At 41.7% G+C, this 18,879-nt stretch overlaps 1 protein-coding gene across 3 annotated transcripts in view; it reads left to right on the top strand.

Moving 5' to 3' along the window:
- The window catches only part of LOC119785002 (RNA-binding motif, single-stranded-interacting protein 2-like), a 35,015-nt gene that overhangs the window by 6,342 nt on the left and 9,794 nt on the right, over window positions 1-18,879 (top strand). For all 3 annotated transcript variants that reach the window (XM_038287370.1, XM_038287372.1, XM_038287369.1), the window contains exons 2-3: window positions 6,098-6,294; window positions 18,669-18,727. In XM_038287370.1, coding sequence (XP_038143298.1) covers window positions 6,098-6,294; window positions 18,669-18,727 — 256 coding nt within the window. The remainder of the gene's footprint in view (window positions 1-6,097; window positions 6,295-18,668; window positions 18,728-18,879) is intronic.

The raw sequence follows: 18,879 nt of genomic DNA on the forward strand, positions 1-18,879 counted from the left end.
TAGAAACTAAAAATAGTTCAGTCCATTCACACAGAACGAATCACAATTAGTATGACTTAATCTCTGCTTGTTCTTTTTGTTGTGATTTTGCTGATGAACCTGCTGATGAACTCCACTCAATATGAAACAAATGATATCTGCAGTGTTTAGGATTTTCAGTTATCACAACTATATCATTATACCTTAATACAAACATAGTTTGGATATTGCACATATAAGCCAGGTGCTAGTATCAAGGTTAGCCATGGTTAAACATGCTTCCAGGTGAGCTGTTTCTTCTTTTTTTTTTTTTTTAGCTATGAAATAATTTCAAGGAGATGCTCAAGTAAGAGCTGGAGCTTTCTGTATTTTCATGAAGCATTAAGTAGAGCAGTTCTGCTCCTCCCCACTTGATGTTACACAATAGGCTCTTACATGCTGTCCTTGCTTACAGACAAATCAGACTGTTTGTGAATGTTTGCAATCATGACAAAATGCACAGATGGTCATAATGTGAAAAAAACCATAACTACCTATGGTTCATAATAATGTAACACTGCTTTAGGTCCACAGTTGGAGGGCTATGTGTAGCTCATCAGCTGACAGCAGACTTTACCCCAACATATTAGCCAGCAGATATCAGCTTGTCATACTTTGTTACTCTATAAATATCTGTTTGATATATCATTGCTAAAGCCCTTGCATCAAAATCGAAGTCACTATAAATGAGTATCAGAAATGACACTTCTATTCCTTCAATAATAGCAGTAGTATGATTGTTTTTATTATTTCTATGTTTTTAAAAGAGAAATTAGATTGTGTTCACAGTATTTATGTGGGATTTATTATTTTTGTTCTTTTCCGCTGAAAGATAATTCTCATTCACACACCACTGCAAACACAACCTGCACAAAGGGGTCATTATAAGTTTAGCTCCTGCATAATGTCCTTACATATAAATGCAAATGCACCAATTTTATTGGTTAGTGAGTTACGGAGCAGCTAAATCATGAAATCAGAACAGCTTATGTGCATTAATACAAGCATAAATTATACTACAGTGAATCAAGGGCAAGCAGGTCATTTAGATGTTTCTTCCAGCCCAATAGGGATGAACTGAATTTGATCTGTGCTTCTGCTATAGTATTATTTCACATCTCTCATAAATGTTTAAAAAAAACATTTTTATTAGCAGCCATTTAATAATTTTGTTTCTTGCCGAAAGCGTTTTGGGGGGAGTCGTGGAGTCTACAAAAGTAGTTCAGAATGTGGCTCATCAATAAAAATATATCTTGCTTATCAATGTATGCATAGTTGGATAGGGTTCTTGCTTTTGTGTAATAACCACTGTACCAGGGGTGTGTAACAGAGATGCAGAAACAGTGGCCGGCCATTGATGAGTGTCAAAAAATAGCCATATTTGTTGTCCACAGACTCATTGATGATTGTTTCAAGCAAAGACTTATCAGTAAAAGTCAAATGCAGTTCACCTAAATTGACTGCTCCTTTTGTTATGTGAAAAAAAATCAGTTTTTTTTTTTTCAAATTCTTTCTCATTTTTGGATGAATTTATATTATTATATTAACTGTCTTGTATTTTCAAGCTCTTAAAAGCGCAGACAGAGACCAGAGACCTAATAGCCTAGCCTAGTAAACCAGCCCCACCCCCCAGCGGCCAAAATCATTTTTGCCTGCTACAAATAGCCTGATAATTTTTAGCCCCTTTTTATTTTTTGTGCAGAATCACAAAATTGACTCATGGGGCTACCGTTCCTTTATTTCTTGGGATAGATGTACACATTGAAACTTGCAAGACACTACTCTAGGTCAATATATTTATTAATAAATGTGGAATATGGCCGTGTTTTTATGCGGTTCCATCTGTATTTTACCTTTTTTTCTGGTTTATGTTTGTTTTTATAGTTTTTCTCCATCTCAACTGGGATTTTACATAATTTAGTCAGATTGGGCTTTACATTTCCATGAAAACCCAAGCTCTATCTAATCCAGTGCCTATTACTGAAAGATCATTTTGGTATGAAGAGGTTAATCTTTTATGCATCAGGTTTGCTCTGCTGTAGATTTTTGTGCAATTTTACGCTTTTCTGCAATGACCTGCAGCAAATATATAAGACTTATGGCATTGGATTTGACCCCTATCTTTGACAGTGTTGACCTTGAATTTTTTTCTTTTTGTGGTTTGACCAGGATATACTGGTTTTAGCTCTCAATTAGCTTAGGTTCCAGAGGTTAGAAGTTTTTATTTTTTCGCATTACTGGTTTGATCTCTAACTCTGAGGGTTTAACACAAGGTTCTATTTTTACATCTACTGGTTTTCACTTCAACGTCATCCTCTAACCCCTACATTTAAGCAACATTTACTTTCATTTTACTCATATGCATGCAGGGTTTGTCTCATGCTGTAGCATATCGGTGGGTGCTCGGCCCAGATGCTCTTGCATTGTCTTGTTGGCAAAATTATTTCACTAAAATTGCAGCATCTATACTGCCACAAATTCTCCAGCCCATGAACCATTATCTATATCATTACTCTTTTTATAGCCCTGGTTATCAAATCACAATATAGGACTTGTGACAAAGCAGGCAAAGACATGCTCATTTTGTGTTGGAGATCAAGAGTTTGAGCTCTGTGTTTGTTTGTGTTTTGTTGTTGCTTATTATCTGATTAATAAGCTGTTGTAAAAGGATTACTGTAAGATTTGTTGGATAACATTTCCTGTGATGCTGTTGAATTTTTCTTACTGATAGTAAAGGGCAGCAAACACCTGCTTGGCTCATATTTTCACTGCTCCAGGCAGTTACAGGTTGTTTTACAGATCTGAGTCACCATTACAAATAAAGCTGGCTTGAAAATCATATCTTGAATATTTTCATACTAAATTTGATTCTTGCATGTTTTCCTTACCTTTCATTTAATTAAAAACAAAATAAAAAAGGACAATTATATTTAAAAACGTAATTTATTTGGCTTTGATTATAACCCTCTATTCTGGGAGTTACCCTGAATTTAAAGCGCAACTAAATACAAGCAGTGAAACATGCTTGTAAAACCAGCTGGCAGGCTCTGACAAACAAAGAAAACATAACTCTAAATGTTTGCAGCTATTGGTGTTACACAATGAGCTAGTATGTTCTAAGTAAACATCATAGAACAAAAAGTGATGGGATGACATTATGCTAGACAACAGAAGTACAAGAAACACATGACTGAGAACAATATCTTGATTTTCCAAAAAATAAATCTTTATAAACACAAAGCTTGATGAATTAACTAAGTGAGAGTGTTCCAGTTTACTTTACAACAATAATGTAAGTGAGATTCAATAGAATTACAGCACTTCCTGATTGAGCTTATGATCATGTGCTGTTAACTGACTAAAGAAATCACCAAGATGAGAGATCTGGATTATGCTTGCTTATTAAAAAGGAGAGGAAGAGTTTTTGAAATTCTTGGATTGCAGGAAGAAATGTGATTTCATTGACTCAAAGGATAAAAGAAACATGAGCACCACTGCCTTTAAAAGAATTGGATGAGCAGCTCCCACACTTAAGCCATTGTTTTGGCACCTATATTTTTCCAAAACATCAACTTCGTCGTTCTTAAGTCTCCTTGTATTTGAAAGGGTAGTGTGCAAGATAAACTTTTTGGTTGTTAGGATTATTTTTATGATTCATGAATGTACTTGTCAAACCCTCATAATACCTGCCTGGTACATGTGAAGGCTCATGTTTTCCCAAAGCTCGGCTGTTCACAGTTCCTGCAAATGTTGAACTCGACTCTATCTCCACTGTCCAAAGCATCCAGGCATAGTCCATTGAAAATGTTCTACATGAAAGGGGCTCCAATGTAGAATGAAAAACTGTTTTAACATCCCCAGAACCAGTCAGTTGTACATTTTTGGCTCATCAGGAAGCCTGATCAGATCTATATATCTAGATATATGTGTTTTATATAATGATCCATTTAGCAAAGTCTGCAATTTGGTATTGATTACGACTCCAGGTAAAGTAAATTCAGGTGTTCTCATTAACTTTCTGCATCTTTTGTGTGATTACCCATCCCCATGATTGAAATATTTAGCTTCTGTAGTGATAATTTTAAATCAGCTTGCAGTTAAAAATGGTGAAGTTTTAGATCCTGTACCCTGATATTGACGTGCAATAAGTCCAATCAACTCATTTACTGTTAGATGAACATCAGTTAATATTGTCACAGGCCAAGTATCATTTTATCAATATTGTTTACCTGAAATGATGTGACTTTTATTTCAAACAATTACCCATGTCCTTATTGCTTCTAAAATTTGTATAGGAAAGCTTTATGTTTACACCTTTAAGCTTTCTCTCCCAGGTTTTTTCCTGAGAAGAGATCACTTCGGACAAACATGTTCATGTTCATTATAGCCATGCTTACCACCTGGATCGCTTCTTCAGAAAGGCGGCCCCAAATACCAGTTAAAGAAACCTTTTATACACACAGCCTCTTACATTTTTAGATGATTACATCATACACATGTTTGTAAAATGAGGAGACATCACTGGCCTCAGCCATATCACAATAATACAGTGTTCCGGATCAAGGACACTCCGAATGCACAGTGACAGAGTTCTCTGATAGTATAACCCACTCTGTCCATATGCTTAACATGTAACAGGCAGGTATTATAGGGTTTAACAAGCACATACATGAATCATAAAAATAATTCTAACATGATTTGTGTCTTAACATATTGCTTCAGTATTTTCACATAATTTTTCTTTCTTGTTATATCCTCTTTTTATTCTCTCCAGTTTTAAAACACTTCCACAACATGATGCAACCATCCCCATACCTTACAATTAAGGACAGTGTTCTCAGGCATAACTTAAGTAGATCACCATACTGTCTTTAGGGAATTTACTGCAATCTGTTTTTTATGTTGCTTTGAAATATTCGCTTCTTTTTTTAAATTTTTATTTTTTATTTTATGCATTTGGCTGTTATCTCCTCAGTAAAGGCCACTAATAGGGATGACAGGGTTGAAATAGATATCAGACACAGCAGAAGGTGCAGAAATTGTGAAGTAGAAGGGGTTCCTTGATGGTAGATTGGGATTTACCAGTTCTAGCAGCCATCAGCATGTTGCTTCACCATCATGAATCAAGCATGCAATGAATCTGGGCTTTCTTGAATTGGTGTTGGTTGCTAGCCAGCAATCCCTTGACTGGATTGAATGAGTCGTGACATAAGCCTTTGAGAGCTTTCAGGTAGATGGGAGCTGTTCCATTAGGCACTCTATAGGCTTACAGCGGTGACTTGAATTTTATGGGCACAGCTAAAGGTGGACCCTGGTTCTGAACGAATAAAGGATTGACAAGAGACACCGATTTTATGTAAATATCTTCTGTCTTGTAGGAGGATTTTTCACAGTTTTATAAGTGTAGCTGAAATTTGAAATTAGTGACCATTGTGATGTTGTTTCATGGATGTGCTGCAAATTGCTAGGTGATGTGGCTCCAAAGTTGAAATGTTTTGCAGTTGTAAGTTTGTCAGGGGCCTTCGCTTTCTGTTCTTAATTCTTGGTTAAAGATGATATTTAAATGTTTTACTAAGTTTGCTTTCTTGTAGTTTCTTTCTTATTTATGTCTAAATATATATATATATATATATATCTATATATATATAGATATATATATAGCTATATATAGATATAGATAGATAGATAGATAGAAATATATTATTATTAATTAATATATTAATTATTAAAACACTTTACAGTATTCTATTTGTTTATTTTTTAACTCTTCACTATTATGTTATTCTTATACACTTTTTTAAGTTCCACATTTGTGTGACCATTTTTTCTATAATCTTTTTGATGCTGTAACACCATAATTTCCCCATTGTGGTACAACAAAGGGATTTTGTATTCTTTTCTGTACTGTTTTAGTTTTATTTTTATAGTGCAGCCCTAACGACATTTCTTTCTATTAGTTATTTATATAAGCAATACATATAGGATTTTAGAAATAACTTCTGTTATGATACAGTAATAAAATAATGATTTCCTTTATTTCATAGTTTTAAATCTGACCATGTCTTTTTTTTCTTTTCAGCAGACATATGTGTCCCCATCCAACCATCAGATGGCCCCTCCCAGTCCCAACAGCAATGGCAACAGCAACACCCCCACATTCAGCAATGGCAACAGCAACAGCATGAATGGAGCAGAGCAGCTAAGCAAAACCAACCTTTATATCCGTGGCCTGCATCCAGGAACCACAGACCAGGATCTGGTCAAACTCTGTCAGCCGTGAGTCGCACAAAAAGCAGTGCTCTTACACACTCAATAAATCTTTGCAGCTGTCGGCCATGAGCGGGAACCAGGGAATGCAGGATAGATAATGGTAGTGCTGTTTGAAGTGATGGGTGCTTGGCGGAATTGTTTGCATGGGAAAGCTTACTTGCACTCAACATGCTTGAAGCGTTGTTCATTTATGCTTTACATTTTGTATAATTTAATAATACATCCTGATAGCAATCAGACTTTGTTATTCAAAGGAAAAGTCACATTCTGCTCTATAAATAACACAATGAGGCTCATCAGCATGTATGTTAGGCTAGAAAATGTCAAACAAACAACAGCACCATCCAATCCATCTGATATGTTTGTTAGACCTATGGTTGGAGAGGAGATCAAAACACGGAGGGCTGAGATGAATGATCCGCTTTTACCTAATTGAATTCTGGAGCCTGGTGATGAAAACCAGGAGAGCAGCGAGAGAAATGGAGGGAAAAAAGGGGACTGGAGAAAGATTGAAAATAAGGGGAGGGGGGGCAAAGAAGGGAGGGCGAGGCCCGTTATTTTACAGCTGTCTGGAAGATATAGCTCACATGAGGCTGCCCAGCCTAACAGGAAACAGCAAACCCAAGGGAAAGGGAAAGACAAACACGGGCAGTGGTGTGGGGGTAGAGGGTCGAGGACGCAGAGAACCGGAGGGGGGAGGAGTGTCAGGTGGTGTTGCGTGGGGGTAGTTCTCATATTTCTGTTTTAACAGAGCAGATAAAGTCATTGCATGAAATTATCCTCTCAGCAGAGCCCATTATGATCGGTGAGATTTTTTCCTAAACTTGACTGAAGGAGGACGGTGTTCTCAATAGCAGCAGGAAACAGAGGAAAGTCACGTACCAGGAAGATAACTCATGAAACAAATCAGACTTTATGGCTCTTGGTTTGTTTAGTAAATGTGGACACAAACATGATAGGAAATCCCTGCCAAACATTCCCAACCCCCCACCCTGCCTGAAAGTTGTTGTATGCTGAGATTTACTACAAGTTTGTAATGAGAGGTGGGAATTCAACTTTAATCTCCTCCTCTGGCCCCTGCAGTTTTCTCCCTAGGAGATTTGCTGCCTCTCTGGTTCCTACCATTTCTTGTCTCTGGCTGTTAGCAATAGATGGATGCTGAGCTGGACTGTGTAAGAAGTGATGAAGTCTCACACATGAATAGGTCTCTGCTTTACTGTACAACATGGAGACCTCTGAGCACAATTCTGTTAAGTCTACTGTGTGAGCAGCAAGGATTCAAGCAGAGCTGCGAGGCTAAGAACGAGTTAATGTTGTGGGATCAACATGTAGATACAGCACACTACAGGTGCTGGTCATAAAATTAGAATATCATGAAAAAGTAGATTGATTTCAGTTATTCCATTTAAAAAGTGAAACTTGTATATTATATTCATACATTACATACAAACTCATATATTTCAGATGTTTATTTTGTTTAATTTTGATGATTACAAATGACAACAAATGAAAATCTCAAATTCATCATATCAGAAAATTAGAATATTACTGAAGACCAATAAAAACAAAGGATTTATAGAAATGTTGGCCAACTGAAAAGTATGAACATGAAAAGTATGAGCATGTACAGCACTCAGTATTTAGTTGGGCCTCCTTTGGCCTGTATTACTGCAGCAATGCGGCGTGGCATGGAGTCGATCAGTCTGTGGCACTGCTCAGGTGTTATGATAGCCCAGGTTGCTCTAATAGTGGCTTTTAGCTCTTCTGAATTGTTGGGTCTGGTGTATTGCATCTTCTTCTTCACAATACCCCATAGATTTTCTATGGGGTTAAGGTCAGGAGAGTTTGCTGGCCAATTAAGAACAGGGATACCATGGTCCTTCAACCAGGTACTGGTAGCTTTGGCACTGTGTGCAGGTGCCAAGTCCTGTTGGAAAATGAAATCTGCATCTCCAAAAAGTTGGTCAGCTGCAGGAAGCATGAAGTGCTCTAAAACTTCCTGGTATGTGGCTGCGTTGACCCTGGACCTCAGAAAACACAATGGACCAACACCAGCAGATGACATGGCACCCCAAACCATCACTGACTGTGGAAACTTTACACTGGACTTCAAGCAACGTGGATGAAGTGCCTCTCTTCTTTTCCTCCAGACTCTGGGACCTTGATTTCCAAAGGAAATGCAAAATTTACTTTCATCAGAGAACATGACTTTGGACCACTCACCAGCAGTCCAGTCCTGTTTCTCTTTAGCCCAGGCAAGACGCTTCTGACGCTGTCTGTGGTTCAAGAGTGGCTTGACACAAGGAATGCGACAGCAGAAACCCATGTCTTTCATACGTCTGTGTGTGGTGGTTCTTGAAGCACTCACTCCAGCTGCAGTCCACTCTTTGTGAATCTCCCCCACATTTTTGAATGGGTTTTGTTTCACAATCCTCTCCAGGGTGCGGTTATCTCTCTTGCTTGTACACTTTTTTCGACCACATCTTTTCCTTCCCTTCGCCTCTCTATTAATGTGCTTGGACACTGAGCTCTGTGAACAGCCAGCCTCTTTAGCGATGACCTTTTGTGTCTTGCCCTCCTTGTGCAAGGTGTCGATGGTCGTCTTTTGGACAACTGTCAAGTCAGCAGTCTTCCCCATGATTGTGTAGCCTATAGAACTAGACTGAAAGACCATTTAAAGGCTTTTGCAGGTGGTTTGAGTTAATTAGCTGATTAGAGTGTGGCACCAGGGGCCATCAATTTTGAACCTTTTCACAATATTCTAATTTTCTGATATGATGAATTTGAGATTTTCATTTGTTGTCATTTGTAATCATCAAAATTAAACAAAATAAACATCTGAAATATATGAGTTTGTATGTAATGTATGAATATAATATACAAGTTTCACTTTTTAAATGGAATAACTGAAATCAATCTACTTTTTCATGATATTCTAATTTTATGACCAGCACCTGTAATTATGGGACGTGCTTACATATTATCTGGTGGTATTTTAAATATTTGCATCAGAAAAAACCACCATGTAGTATCTGTATCATAGAAATAACACATCCAGAGTAAAACAGAACTGCAGTAAGATAAAGAGTTAATTTACAGAGGATTGACCCTCTTTACTTGCGCTGTCTATCAAAGATATTTATAACCCATCATATTACTATCACAATTCGTCACGATGCAACTACAAAAATAAAACATTAGTTTGTTTTTTTAAGTAATAAAAAACGCAAACTTAATACAGTATATGTATGTCGCTAAGGGGAACTGATTAAAAACATCTTCTATAGATAGAAATCTGAAAAATGAAGGAAACAATTTCCTTTAGAGAGCTGTATCGATATCGATATAATATCCATTACTGTAAAAATATCCATAGCTGTGTATTGGATATTTATTCTCTAGGTGCACAGTTTTGTATTGTTAAAACCCTTTACAGTACAGTATTTTTTTGTTTATCTTTTAACCCTTCACTATTATGTTATTCTTATACATCTTTCTAAGGTCCACATTTGTGGGACCATTTTTCTATCATCTTTTTGTTGCTGTAAACACCAGAATCCCCCATTGTGGGACAATAGAGGGATTTTTCTATTCTATTCTATTCTATTCTTGTGACGATCTCGGCACTGGTGCTGGCTTAATCTCCAACTCCTCACACCTGCTCACTCCACCCTGCCTGTAATTGTCTCTAATTGGTCCCACCTCTATATATAGCTCATTTGGATCTGTTCCCAGTGCCAGATCGTCTCAAACCAACTATTGAGTACCTTCCAGCTTATCTACCTTTTGCCTGCCTACCTGTTACCTGACCTGTTTTTGCCTTTTTCTCCGAGCCTGCCAGACCCCTTATCTGATCCTGACAGCCTGCCCTGAATCCAAACCAGTTCTGCCTCTGAATCCTTGCACCAGTTCTGCCTTGGATTGCCTGCCTCTGAGCCTGAACCCCACTCAGTCAGTGAGTAACCTAGTCTGCCTAACTCTTGGCTTCTCTCAACCTGCCAGTAAACGGACCCTCGAACGGACCTGGACTTCTCTTCCGGATTGCCCCTCTGTACCTTCGCTCGGACCCCACCTCTGAATCCACAAACGAACTGTCGCTGGAGCTCATCGGTCTCAGTCCTCAGCTAATCATCCGCCGCTCAACGGCCGCCGTTTCCATAAGCCCCTTCATCACACGGACTCCTGCCCCGGACCCTAAGCGGTGCCAATCGCCCACTCTGCGACCCAGTAACAGGGGATTTCCTGACTGAGAGCCGCCTGAACGCCCCCTGCGCCTTCCATTATAAATAAAAACTATTGCATTCCACTTACCGTTCTGAGCTGTTTCCTGGGTCCATAATCCTGTACGTTACAGTACGATCTGGCCAAAGATGGACCCATCACCAGACGGTCAGTGGCGGGCCGGCGTGGAAAAATCCATTTCAGACTTAGAAGCCGGCGTGACCGAAATTTTACACCATCTTCGTAACCAGGCTTCCCCAGCCCCGCCTCCTCCGCAAACAGTTCCTGATTCCGCGTCACGTGCTGTGACGTCATTTCCGGAACCGCGTCTGACTCCGCCAGAGCTCTTTAGGGGCGATCCCGAGCATTGTCGGGCTTTTCTCACCCAATGTGAGATTCATTTTGAACTGCAACCCTCCTCCTACCCCACTGAGCGTTCAAGAGTTGCTTATGTTATCTCCCTTCTCACTGGTAAAGCGAGACTATGGGGAACCTCTGAGTGGCAGAACGATTCCCCATTATGCCACTCGTATTATGAGTTCTCCAGGGAGTTAATTAGAGTGTTCAGCCCAATATTGCCCAGCAGGGAGTCCACTAGGGGGCTTTTGTCTCTGAGACAAGGAGACAGGCCAGTTTCTGAATATATCATTAACTTTCACCTTTTAGCGGCCGAAAGTCCGTGGAACGAGCCCGCCCTCATGGATGTCTTTATCACTGGGTTGAGCGATAGAATTAAAGACGAGCTCGCTACCAGAGATTACCCTAGAACCCTGAAGCAACTAGAGGACTTAGCAACCCGCATTGATCTCTGTCTTATGGAACGACGGAGGGAACGCCGCTCTACTTTTTCCCGTCCATCTTCGTCCTCCCCTAATCAGGCAGCGCTGCCGCCCCCTCGGGTTCTGGCAGACCCTGAGCCTATGCAGCTAGGGAGAACTAGACTCACTATGGAAGAGCGCCGCCGCAGGTTCCAACATAACCTCTGTCTCTACTGTGGAGGAGAGGGACACCGAGCCAACACCTGTCCGTTAAAAGTGCAGACTCAGTAGGGGGGGGGAGATCCCTACTGAGTCATACCAGGGTCTACGTCTCCTCTGATTTTCTACTACCTGCTACTATTTCTGTCTCTGCCAGAACTCATGACCTGTCTGTCTTTATTGATTCTGGGGCCGATACCGAGTTTATGGATGAAGGACTGGCCAAGAGACTTAACATCCAGCTTCATCCAGATCCATCTCCTCACAGCATCCTAGCACTGGACGGCCATAAGTTGCATCACTCTCATCTGGTCTCCGAACCTGTCGGACTTCTGATTGGAGGTAATCACAGCGAAGTCATCACATTTATGATCATTAACTCTCCTCAGGTCCCCATTGTCTTGGGCAGCACCTGGCTCAAGAAACACAACCCTCTTATAGACTGGCGGAGGGGGGAGGTTACTGGCTGGGCTCCTTCCTGTTCTGCCTCCTGTTTGAGGTCGGCCCAACCTCTCCAGTCACCCGTGAGCAAGCCTGAGGAGATCTACCCTGACCTTTCCCGGGTTCCCTCTGAGTATCACGACCTCAAGGAGGTGTTTAATAAGGCCAAAGCCACTAGTCTGCCTCCTCACCGCCCTTATGACTGTTGCATCGACCTGCTCCCTGGAACCACTCCCCCTAGGGGCCGCCTTTTTTCTCTGTTTCCCCCTGAGTCTGAGGCCATGCAGAAGTATATTGAGGATTCTCTGAGGGCAGGTATTATCCGTCCCTCCTCCTCGCCTGCTGGCGCGGGGTTTTTTTTGTGGGGAAGAAGGATGGTTCACTCCGTCCCTGCATTGACTACAGGGGGCTGAAGGACATCTCGGTTAAGAACCGATACCCTATTCCTCTGATGAACACGGCATTCGATCAGGTGAGGGGGGCTAAATTGTTCACCAAGTTGGATCTTAGAAACGCCTATCACCTGGTCCGGATTAGGGAGGGGGATGAGTGGAAGACTGCTTTTAACACTCCCACGGGTCATTATGAGTACCTGGTTATGCCCTTTGGTCTCACAAATGCACCCGCTGTCTTCCAGAACCTTGTGAATGAAGTCCTCAGAGATATGATTGGGAGGTTCGTCTTTGTTTACCTTGACGACATCCTGATCTACTCAACAGACCCTATTTCCCATAGACAACACGTTCGCTCTGTTCTGCTTCGACTTTTACAGAATCAGTTATATGTCAAAGCGGAGAAGTATGAGTTTCATGTGACCACCACTGCTTTTTTGGGTTTTGTCCTGTCCCCTGGCCGGATGGCCATGGATCCCGCCAAGGTCCGGTCAGTCACTGAATGGCCCACACCAACCGACCGCAAGCAGCTTCAGCGGTTTCTTGGCTTCGCCAACTTTTACAGAAGGTTTATTCGGAATTATAGCCGGGTCGCTGCCCCTCTCCATGCCCTGACCTCAGTTAAAGCGAGGTTCAACTGGAATGAAAAGGCAGACCAGGCTTTTCATAAACTAAAGCTCCTGTTTACCTCTGCCCCGGTTTTAGTATCCCCTGACCCGGAAAGGCAGTTCATTGTTGAGGTTGATGCCTCCAGTGTGGGTGCTGGGGCAGTCCTCAGCCAGAGGACAGCGGAAGGCAGAGTTCACCCATGTGCCTTCTTTTCCAGGAAGCTGTCCCCAGCTGAGAAGAACTATGATGTGGGCGACCGGGAGCTCTTGGCAGTCAAGCTGGCATTGGAGGAGTGGAGGCACTGGCTGGAGGGATCTAAACTGCCTTTTCTTGTGTGGACAGACCATCGGAATCTGGAGTATCTCAGGACGGCCAAGAGGCTCAACCCCCGACAAGCCAGGTGGACCCTTTTTTTTAGTCGGTTTCACTTCACTCTCTCTTACAGGCCTGGTTCCAGAAATGTCAAGCCTGATGCCCTCTCTCGAATTTTCGAGTTGGAAGAGGAAGATGACCGGGCACAGGAATATATCCTCCCTGACTCGGTTCGGTGTGCTGTTACTCGGCTCGGTCTGGAACAAGAGGTTAGAGACTCCCTGGTTGGGGTGAATATTCCTGAGGCCTGCCCCGGAAACAGACTTTTTGTTCCTGATCTCTTACGGGGTAAGGTCCTCGAGTTCTGTCACTGCTCCCGACTGTTTTGCCACCCTGGCATTATTAAGTCCTTAAATATTGTTCGCTCCCGTTTTTGGTGGCCCACCCTGACCCGGGATGTCAAGGACTTTGTTTCAGCCTGCACCCGTTGTTGCCAAGCCAAGGTCTCACGTCGTCCCCCGTCAGGCCTTCTCCGGCCTCTGCCTGTTCCCTCCCGGCCCTGGTCTAGTTTGTCAATGGACTTTGTCACTGGCCTCCCTGTTTCTAAGGGCAATTCCGTTATCCTTACCATTGTGGACCGCTTTTCTAAGATGGTCCACTTGGTCCCCTTACCTAAACTCCCCTCTGCTAAGGAGATGGGCTTCATCCTGGCGAGGGAGGTTTTCCGGCTGCATGGCCTCCCCTCCGACATTGTCTCAGACAGGGGTCCTCAGTTTGTGGCCCGTTACTGGCAGGAATTCTGCTCTTTACTGGGGATCTCAGTCAACCTCTCCTCTGGTTTTCACCCCCAGACCGACGGTCAAACGGAGAGACTCAATCAGGAGGTCGAAGCTAAACTTCGGCTTCTATGTGATTCTGACCCCACTACTTGGTCCCAAAATCTGCCTTGGGTGGAGCATGCCATCAATTCCACACCCTCCAGTTCCACCGGGCTCTCTCCCTTCTTTGTTGTTTACGGCTTCCAGCCGCCAGTGTTTTCCGTCATGGAGAGGGAAGCCAGGGTCCCGTCTGCCCGCCTTTCTGCACTAAGGTGCCAGCGTGCCTGGAGAAGGGCTAGGAGGGCTATACTTACCTCCTCACAGTCTCAGGTACGGGCAGCCAATCGCCGACGCATTCCTGCTCCTCTGTATCAGCCTGGGGATAGAGTTTGGCTTTCCACCAGAGATCTTCCCCTCAAGGTAGAGAGCAGGAAGCTGGCTCCTCGGTTCATTGGCCCCTTCCCCGTCTCCAAGGTCATCAACCCGGTGGCGGTCCGTCTGCGCCTTCCCCCGTCAATGAGGGTTCACCCTACGTTCCATGTGTCCCGGGTTAAGCCTGTCAAAACCTCCTGCCTTATGCCCACCTCCAGGCCCCCGCCTCCCGCCCGTCTGGTTGATGGTTCCCCAGCCTACACGGTGAGGCGCATTCTTGGGTCCAGGAAGTGGGGGAAGGGTCTTCAGTATCTCATTGACTGGGAGGGCTATGGTCCGGAGGAGCGACAGTGGGTACCTTCCCGGCACATCCTGGACAAATCTCTCATCAGAGATTTCCACAGTACCCACCCTGACCAGCCTGGGGCGTCTGGAATCCGCCCTTGAGGGGGGGGCTCTGTGACGTTCTCGGCACTGGTGCTGGCTTAATCTCCAACTCCTCACACCTGCTCACTCCACCCTGCCTGTAATTGTCTCTAATTGGTCCCACCTCTATATATAGCTCATTTGGATCTGTTCCCAGTGCCAGATCGTCTCAAACCAACTATTGAGTACCTTCCAGCTTATCTACCTTTTGCCTGCCTACCTGTTACCTGACCTGTTTTTGCCTTTTTCTCCGAGCCTGCCAGACCCCTTATCTGATCCTGACAGCCTGCCCTGAATCCAAACCAGTTCTGCCTCTGAATCCTTGCACCAGTTCTGCCTTGGATTGCCTGCCTCTGAGCCTGAACCCCACTCAGTCAGTGAGTAACCTAGTCTGCCTAACTCTTGGCTTCTCTCAACCTGCCAGTAAACGGACCCTCGAACGGACCTGGACTTCTCTTCCGGATTGCCCCTCTGTACCTTCGCTCGGACCCCACCTCTGAATCCACAAACAAACTGTCTCTGGAGCTCATCGGTCTCAGTCCTCAGCTAATCATCCACCGCTCAACAGCCGCCGTTTCCACAAGCCCCTTCATCACACGGACTCCTGCCCCGGACCCTAAGCGATGCCAATCGCCCACTCTGCGACCCAGTAACAGGGGATTTCCTGACTGAGAGCCGCCTGAACGCCCCCTGCGCCTTCCATTATAAATAAAAACTATTGCATTCCACTTACCGTTCTGAGCTGTTTCCTGGGTCCATAATCCTGTACGTTACAATTCTATTCTATTCTATTCTATTATTTTATATAATCAATTTCTAGTGCATTGACGAGTAACATCCAAACAATTTTCCCACTCTGATTTGGGATACATATTGATCCAAGTTGGACTGGACAAAAGAAAAATGTTAAAAAGAGATTTTAAAATGCTGTTACAGTTTGTGAAATAGATTAAGGTCTGGCATTTGTCTGGGCCAACACACACATATGATTGGTTACAAACCCTCATCTTTTTAGCTCCTGCTTTATGTTTAAGGTTGTTATCCAGCTGTAAGGTGCTCCTAAAATACCTTTTTAATGAAATATCTTGTATTTACATCAAATCCATATTTCCCATCAGATCTCACCATTACTGAGAGGAAGTCCCCCCACAGCCTGATTCTGCCACTGCCATGGTTCTGTACAAAAGGAGTGTTTATACATATTCTCTGGCTTTTGGGCAAAAAAAAGGTTTTGTTTTGATGTCATTTGAATAAGGCACTGTCTTCCTCATATTTGTGTCCACTATATGACCCATTTTAGCTAACTGCTAAAAAGATTTGTTATATTTGTTTTCACCAGTTACCTTTTCTTGCCACTCATCCCAAAACGACAGATTTGTGGAGTTTACAGCCTCTATACAAACCACTTGAATTATAAAAAAAAATAATAATTTTGCTTCTTTTATTCCTGGAATGAATGCATACTGTTATAAGGAGAAAAAAAGCATGGGCCCCTCTCTCGGGGTAAACCCATCCCAGGGCGCCCTGCCCTTCACAAAGAAAGGAGAAATCTCCTGCCAGCTTCTCCGGGTTTAATGGCGTTACCGCACTTAATCCTCCCTTTCACTGATTTTTCAGGAAGTTTAAATCGTTTTATTAAAAATTCCTTTAGTTATTTATAAACTGGATTGTTTAATTTCCTATGAAGTTTCAGAATTGTTTTTCTTTTAAAAATTATATAGAAATAAAATACTATCACCATTTAAATGTTAATATAAAGACAAAGAGCTTGTAAATGTTTCTCTTTGGGAAGAAGGCGATTTCCTGAAGATCTGCTTCTAATTGCATTATGCACAAGTACAGATCTATAGATATGAGCATATAGTTAAACCCTTACGTCTACACTGTCACCAAGTCTGGATTACAGAGAAATATCACTTTTTAAGACTTTTCTGTCTGAACAGAAAGATTTATTTATTTATTTTTTGCCGTGCACACCTGTAGCCAAATTTACTTCTTTGTCCCATTAGGAACGTTTCTTTTCCAGTTTTACTTTCTATGTAAATGATTTCATCTTCTATATTTGTTTCAAATTAGTAGAAAAGTGTGTATGAAAAGTGGTATGCTGATTGAAGATTTCCCACTGTCTCAAAAAAAAAAGAAGAAAAAAAAGGTGAAGTTGTGAATCTCCTGCTGATCGCTTTAAACATTAAGTCAAAAATCCTCCATCCCTTAAAGTCTCATTGGGGTTTAGGAAAGGAGATTCTTATTTTAGGTTGATAAAGCACTTCTAATGTCTCTTCTTAGTCAATGAGATCCTGTTGGTTACAATGCAATTATAATAGGGAAAAAAGTTTTATTTAACAAGAATTCATTCAATCAGCATTTATTAAGCCTTGCAAGAGAGAACATGCAAGCTTTACCAATGTTTTGTATGGTTTTGTTTCAGAAAGGTTTTCACTAACTACTAAAACTCAACTGAAGGGCTGCCAGTGTTTTACATACAGCTGTTGCAAAACCTGATACAAGCAGTTCCCACAAAGAGATGGATGTTGAATAACCTTGAACATGGGGGGAGTTTTACTCCACTCCAAACATCCTGTAGCTTCTACTAAACAAGTTCTTAGGCATCAGGAAGATAAGCCTGGACTCTTATCCAAAAGTCTAACCTGTGTGTGTCTGCCCAGACGAACATTTTTGTGCAATAAAGAAACAAAATCAAGCTTACATTCTGGAGAAGGCTGAGAAACAAATTAATAGAGAAATGTTTTTTCCCACCACAATGCACAGGCAGATTTTTATTCGAAACAATTCACATATTATTACCTGCCATTTCACAATTATGCACCACCTTGTGTCAGTCCTTGTCATAATATTGTAATAAATATATTAATGCTGATGAGAAAAAAATATTTACTTTTTGCATGACTTGTGTTTTTAGAGTAGATACTGAATTTGATATCAGTGTGTAACATATCAATATAGTATTAGTGTACATTGAGATAAAATGTTCATTTTACAATATTGAATAAATATGTTTATTAGCCTCTTGATATAATTATAGATTTGAATTCCAGCATCATACAATCCTTCAAAAAGAATACGTGTCTGTCTCTGTTACATAAATAAAACCTTTCAGTAGTCCAGTAATCCTAGGTATATATAGGATTGCGTTTAGGCAGGCACTAAGACCCAGCAGAACGTTCAGAGGTTACACACGGAGAAGCCAGTTAGTTGAATGGGAGCATGGCTCAGAGCCAGCATTGGACAGGACAGCCAAGGAGAAGCATATCACATTACACTGGGTGCACATGCCTGGAGAAAGGAGCCGATAGACGCTGCTGCATGCAGAAGCATTAGCCTAAGTCAACTACTATCCGTTCTCTTCCTTTACAGTCTCTTCATGCACCAAAGATGGTGCCTGTGAGATAATCTGTAAATGCAACAGGGGGATTTTTTTTAACCCACTTGTCACATTATGTTGTGGATTCCCTTTGAAGTATGACTCTGTCGATATTGTGCCTGAGCTGGAATGAAAAAGATGGAAAATCTTTAATTCTGTCTTGCATGTAGAAGCCCAGAATACATTACTGCAGTTCATTAAATTTACCCTCTGCTCTTAAAGATTTTTCAGATGCATATAATTTGTCAAGTTGTATAACTGAATTCACTATCGCTACTCATAAAGCACAGTCATATACATTTTGGTTTAGTCCTAAAGAGCACTGTGTTGAACATGGAAAAAAGCCACTGTTAACCAACATTTATATTATAAATTTTTTTAATGTCCTGTACAGGGATGATGCCTGAATTTAAATTTCATTATTTTGCAGGTATGGGAAAATTGTGTCTACCAAGGCCATCTTGGACAAGACGACCAACAAATGCAAAGGTGAGATGTCAAAAAACATTCCTTCCTGATTTTAAGTTAAGCCAAAAATTATTCATTCCATGGGTTTAGGAAAAGAATAGCATAATATTTTATTTTCCAACAGAGAAATTAATGTATGTCAGCAAGTAAGAGACATTCATGAAAAGTACCAA

The sequence above is a fragment of the Cyprinodon tularosa genome, unplaced genomic scaffold (genome assembly GCF_016077235.1).
Source record: "Cyprinodon tularosa strain WSP-4 unplaced genomic scaffold, ASM1607723v1 ctg239, whole genome shotgun sequence".
Taxonomy (NCBI): domain Eukaryota; kingdom Metazoa; phylum Chordata; class Actinopteri; order Cyprinodontiformes; family Cyprinodontidae; genus Cyprinodon; species Cyprinodon tularosa.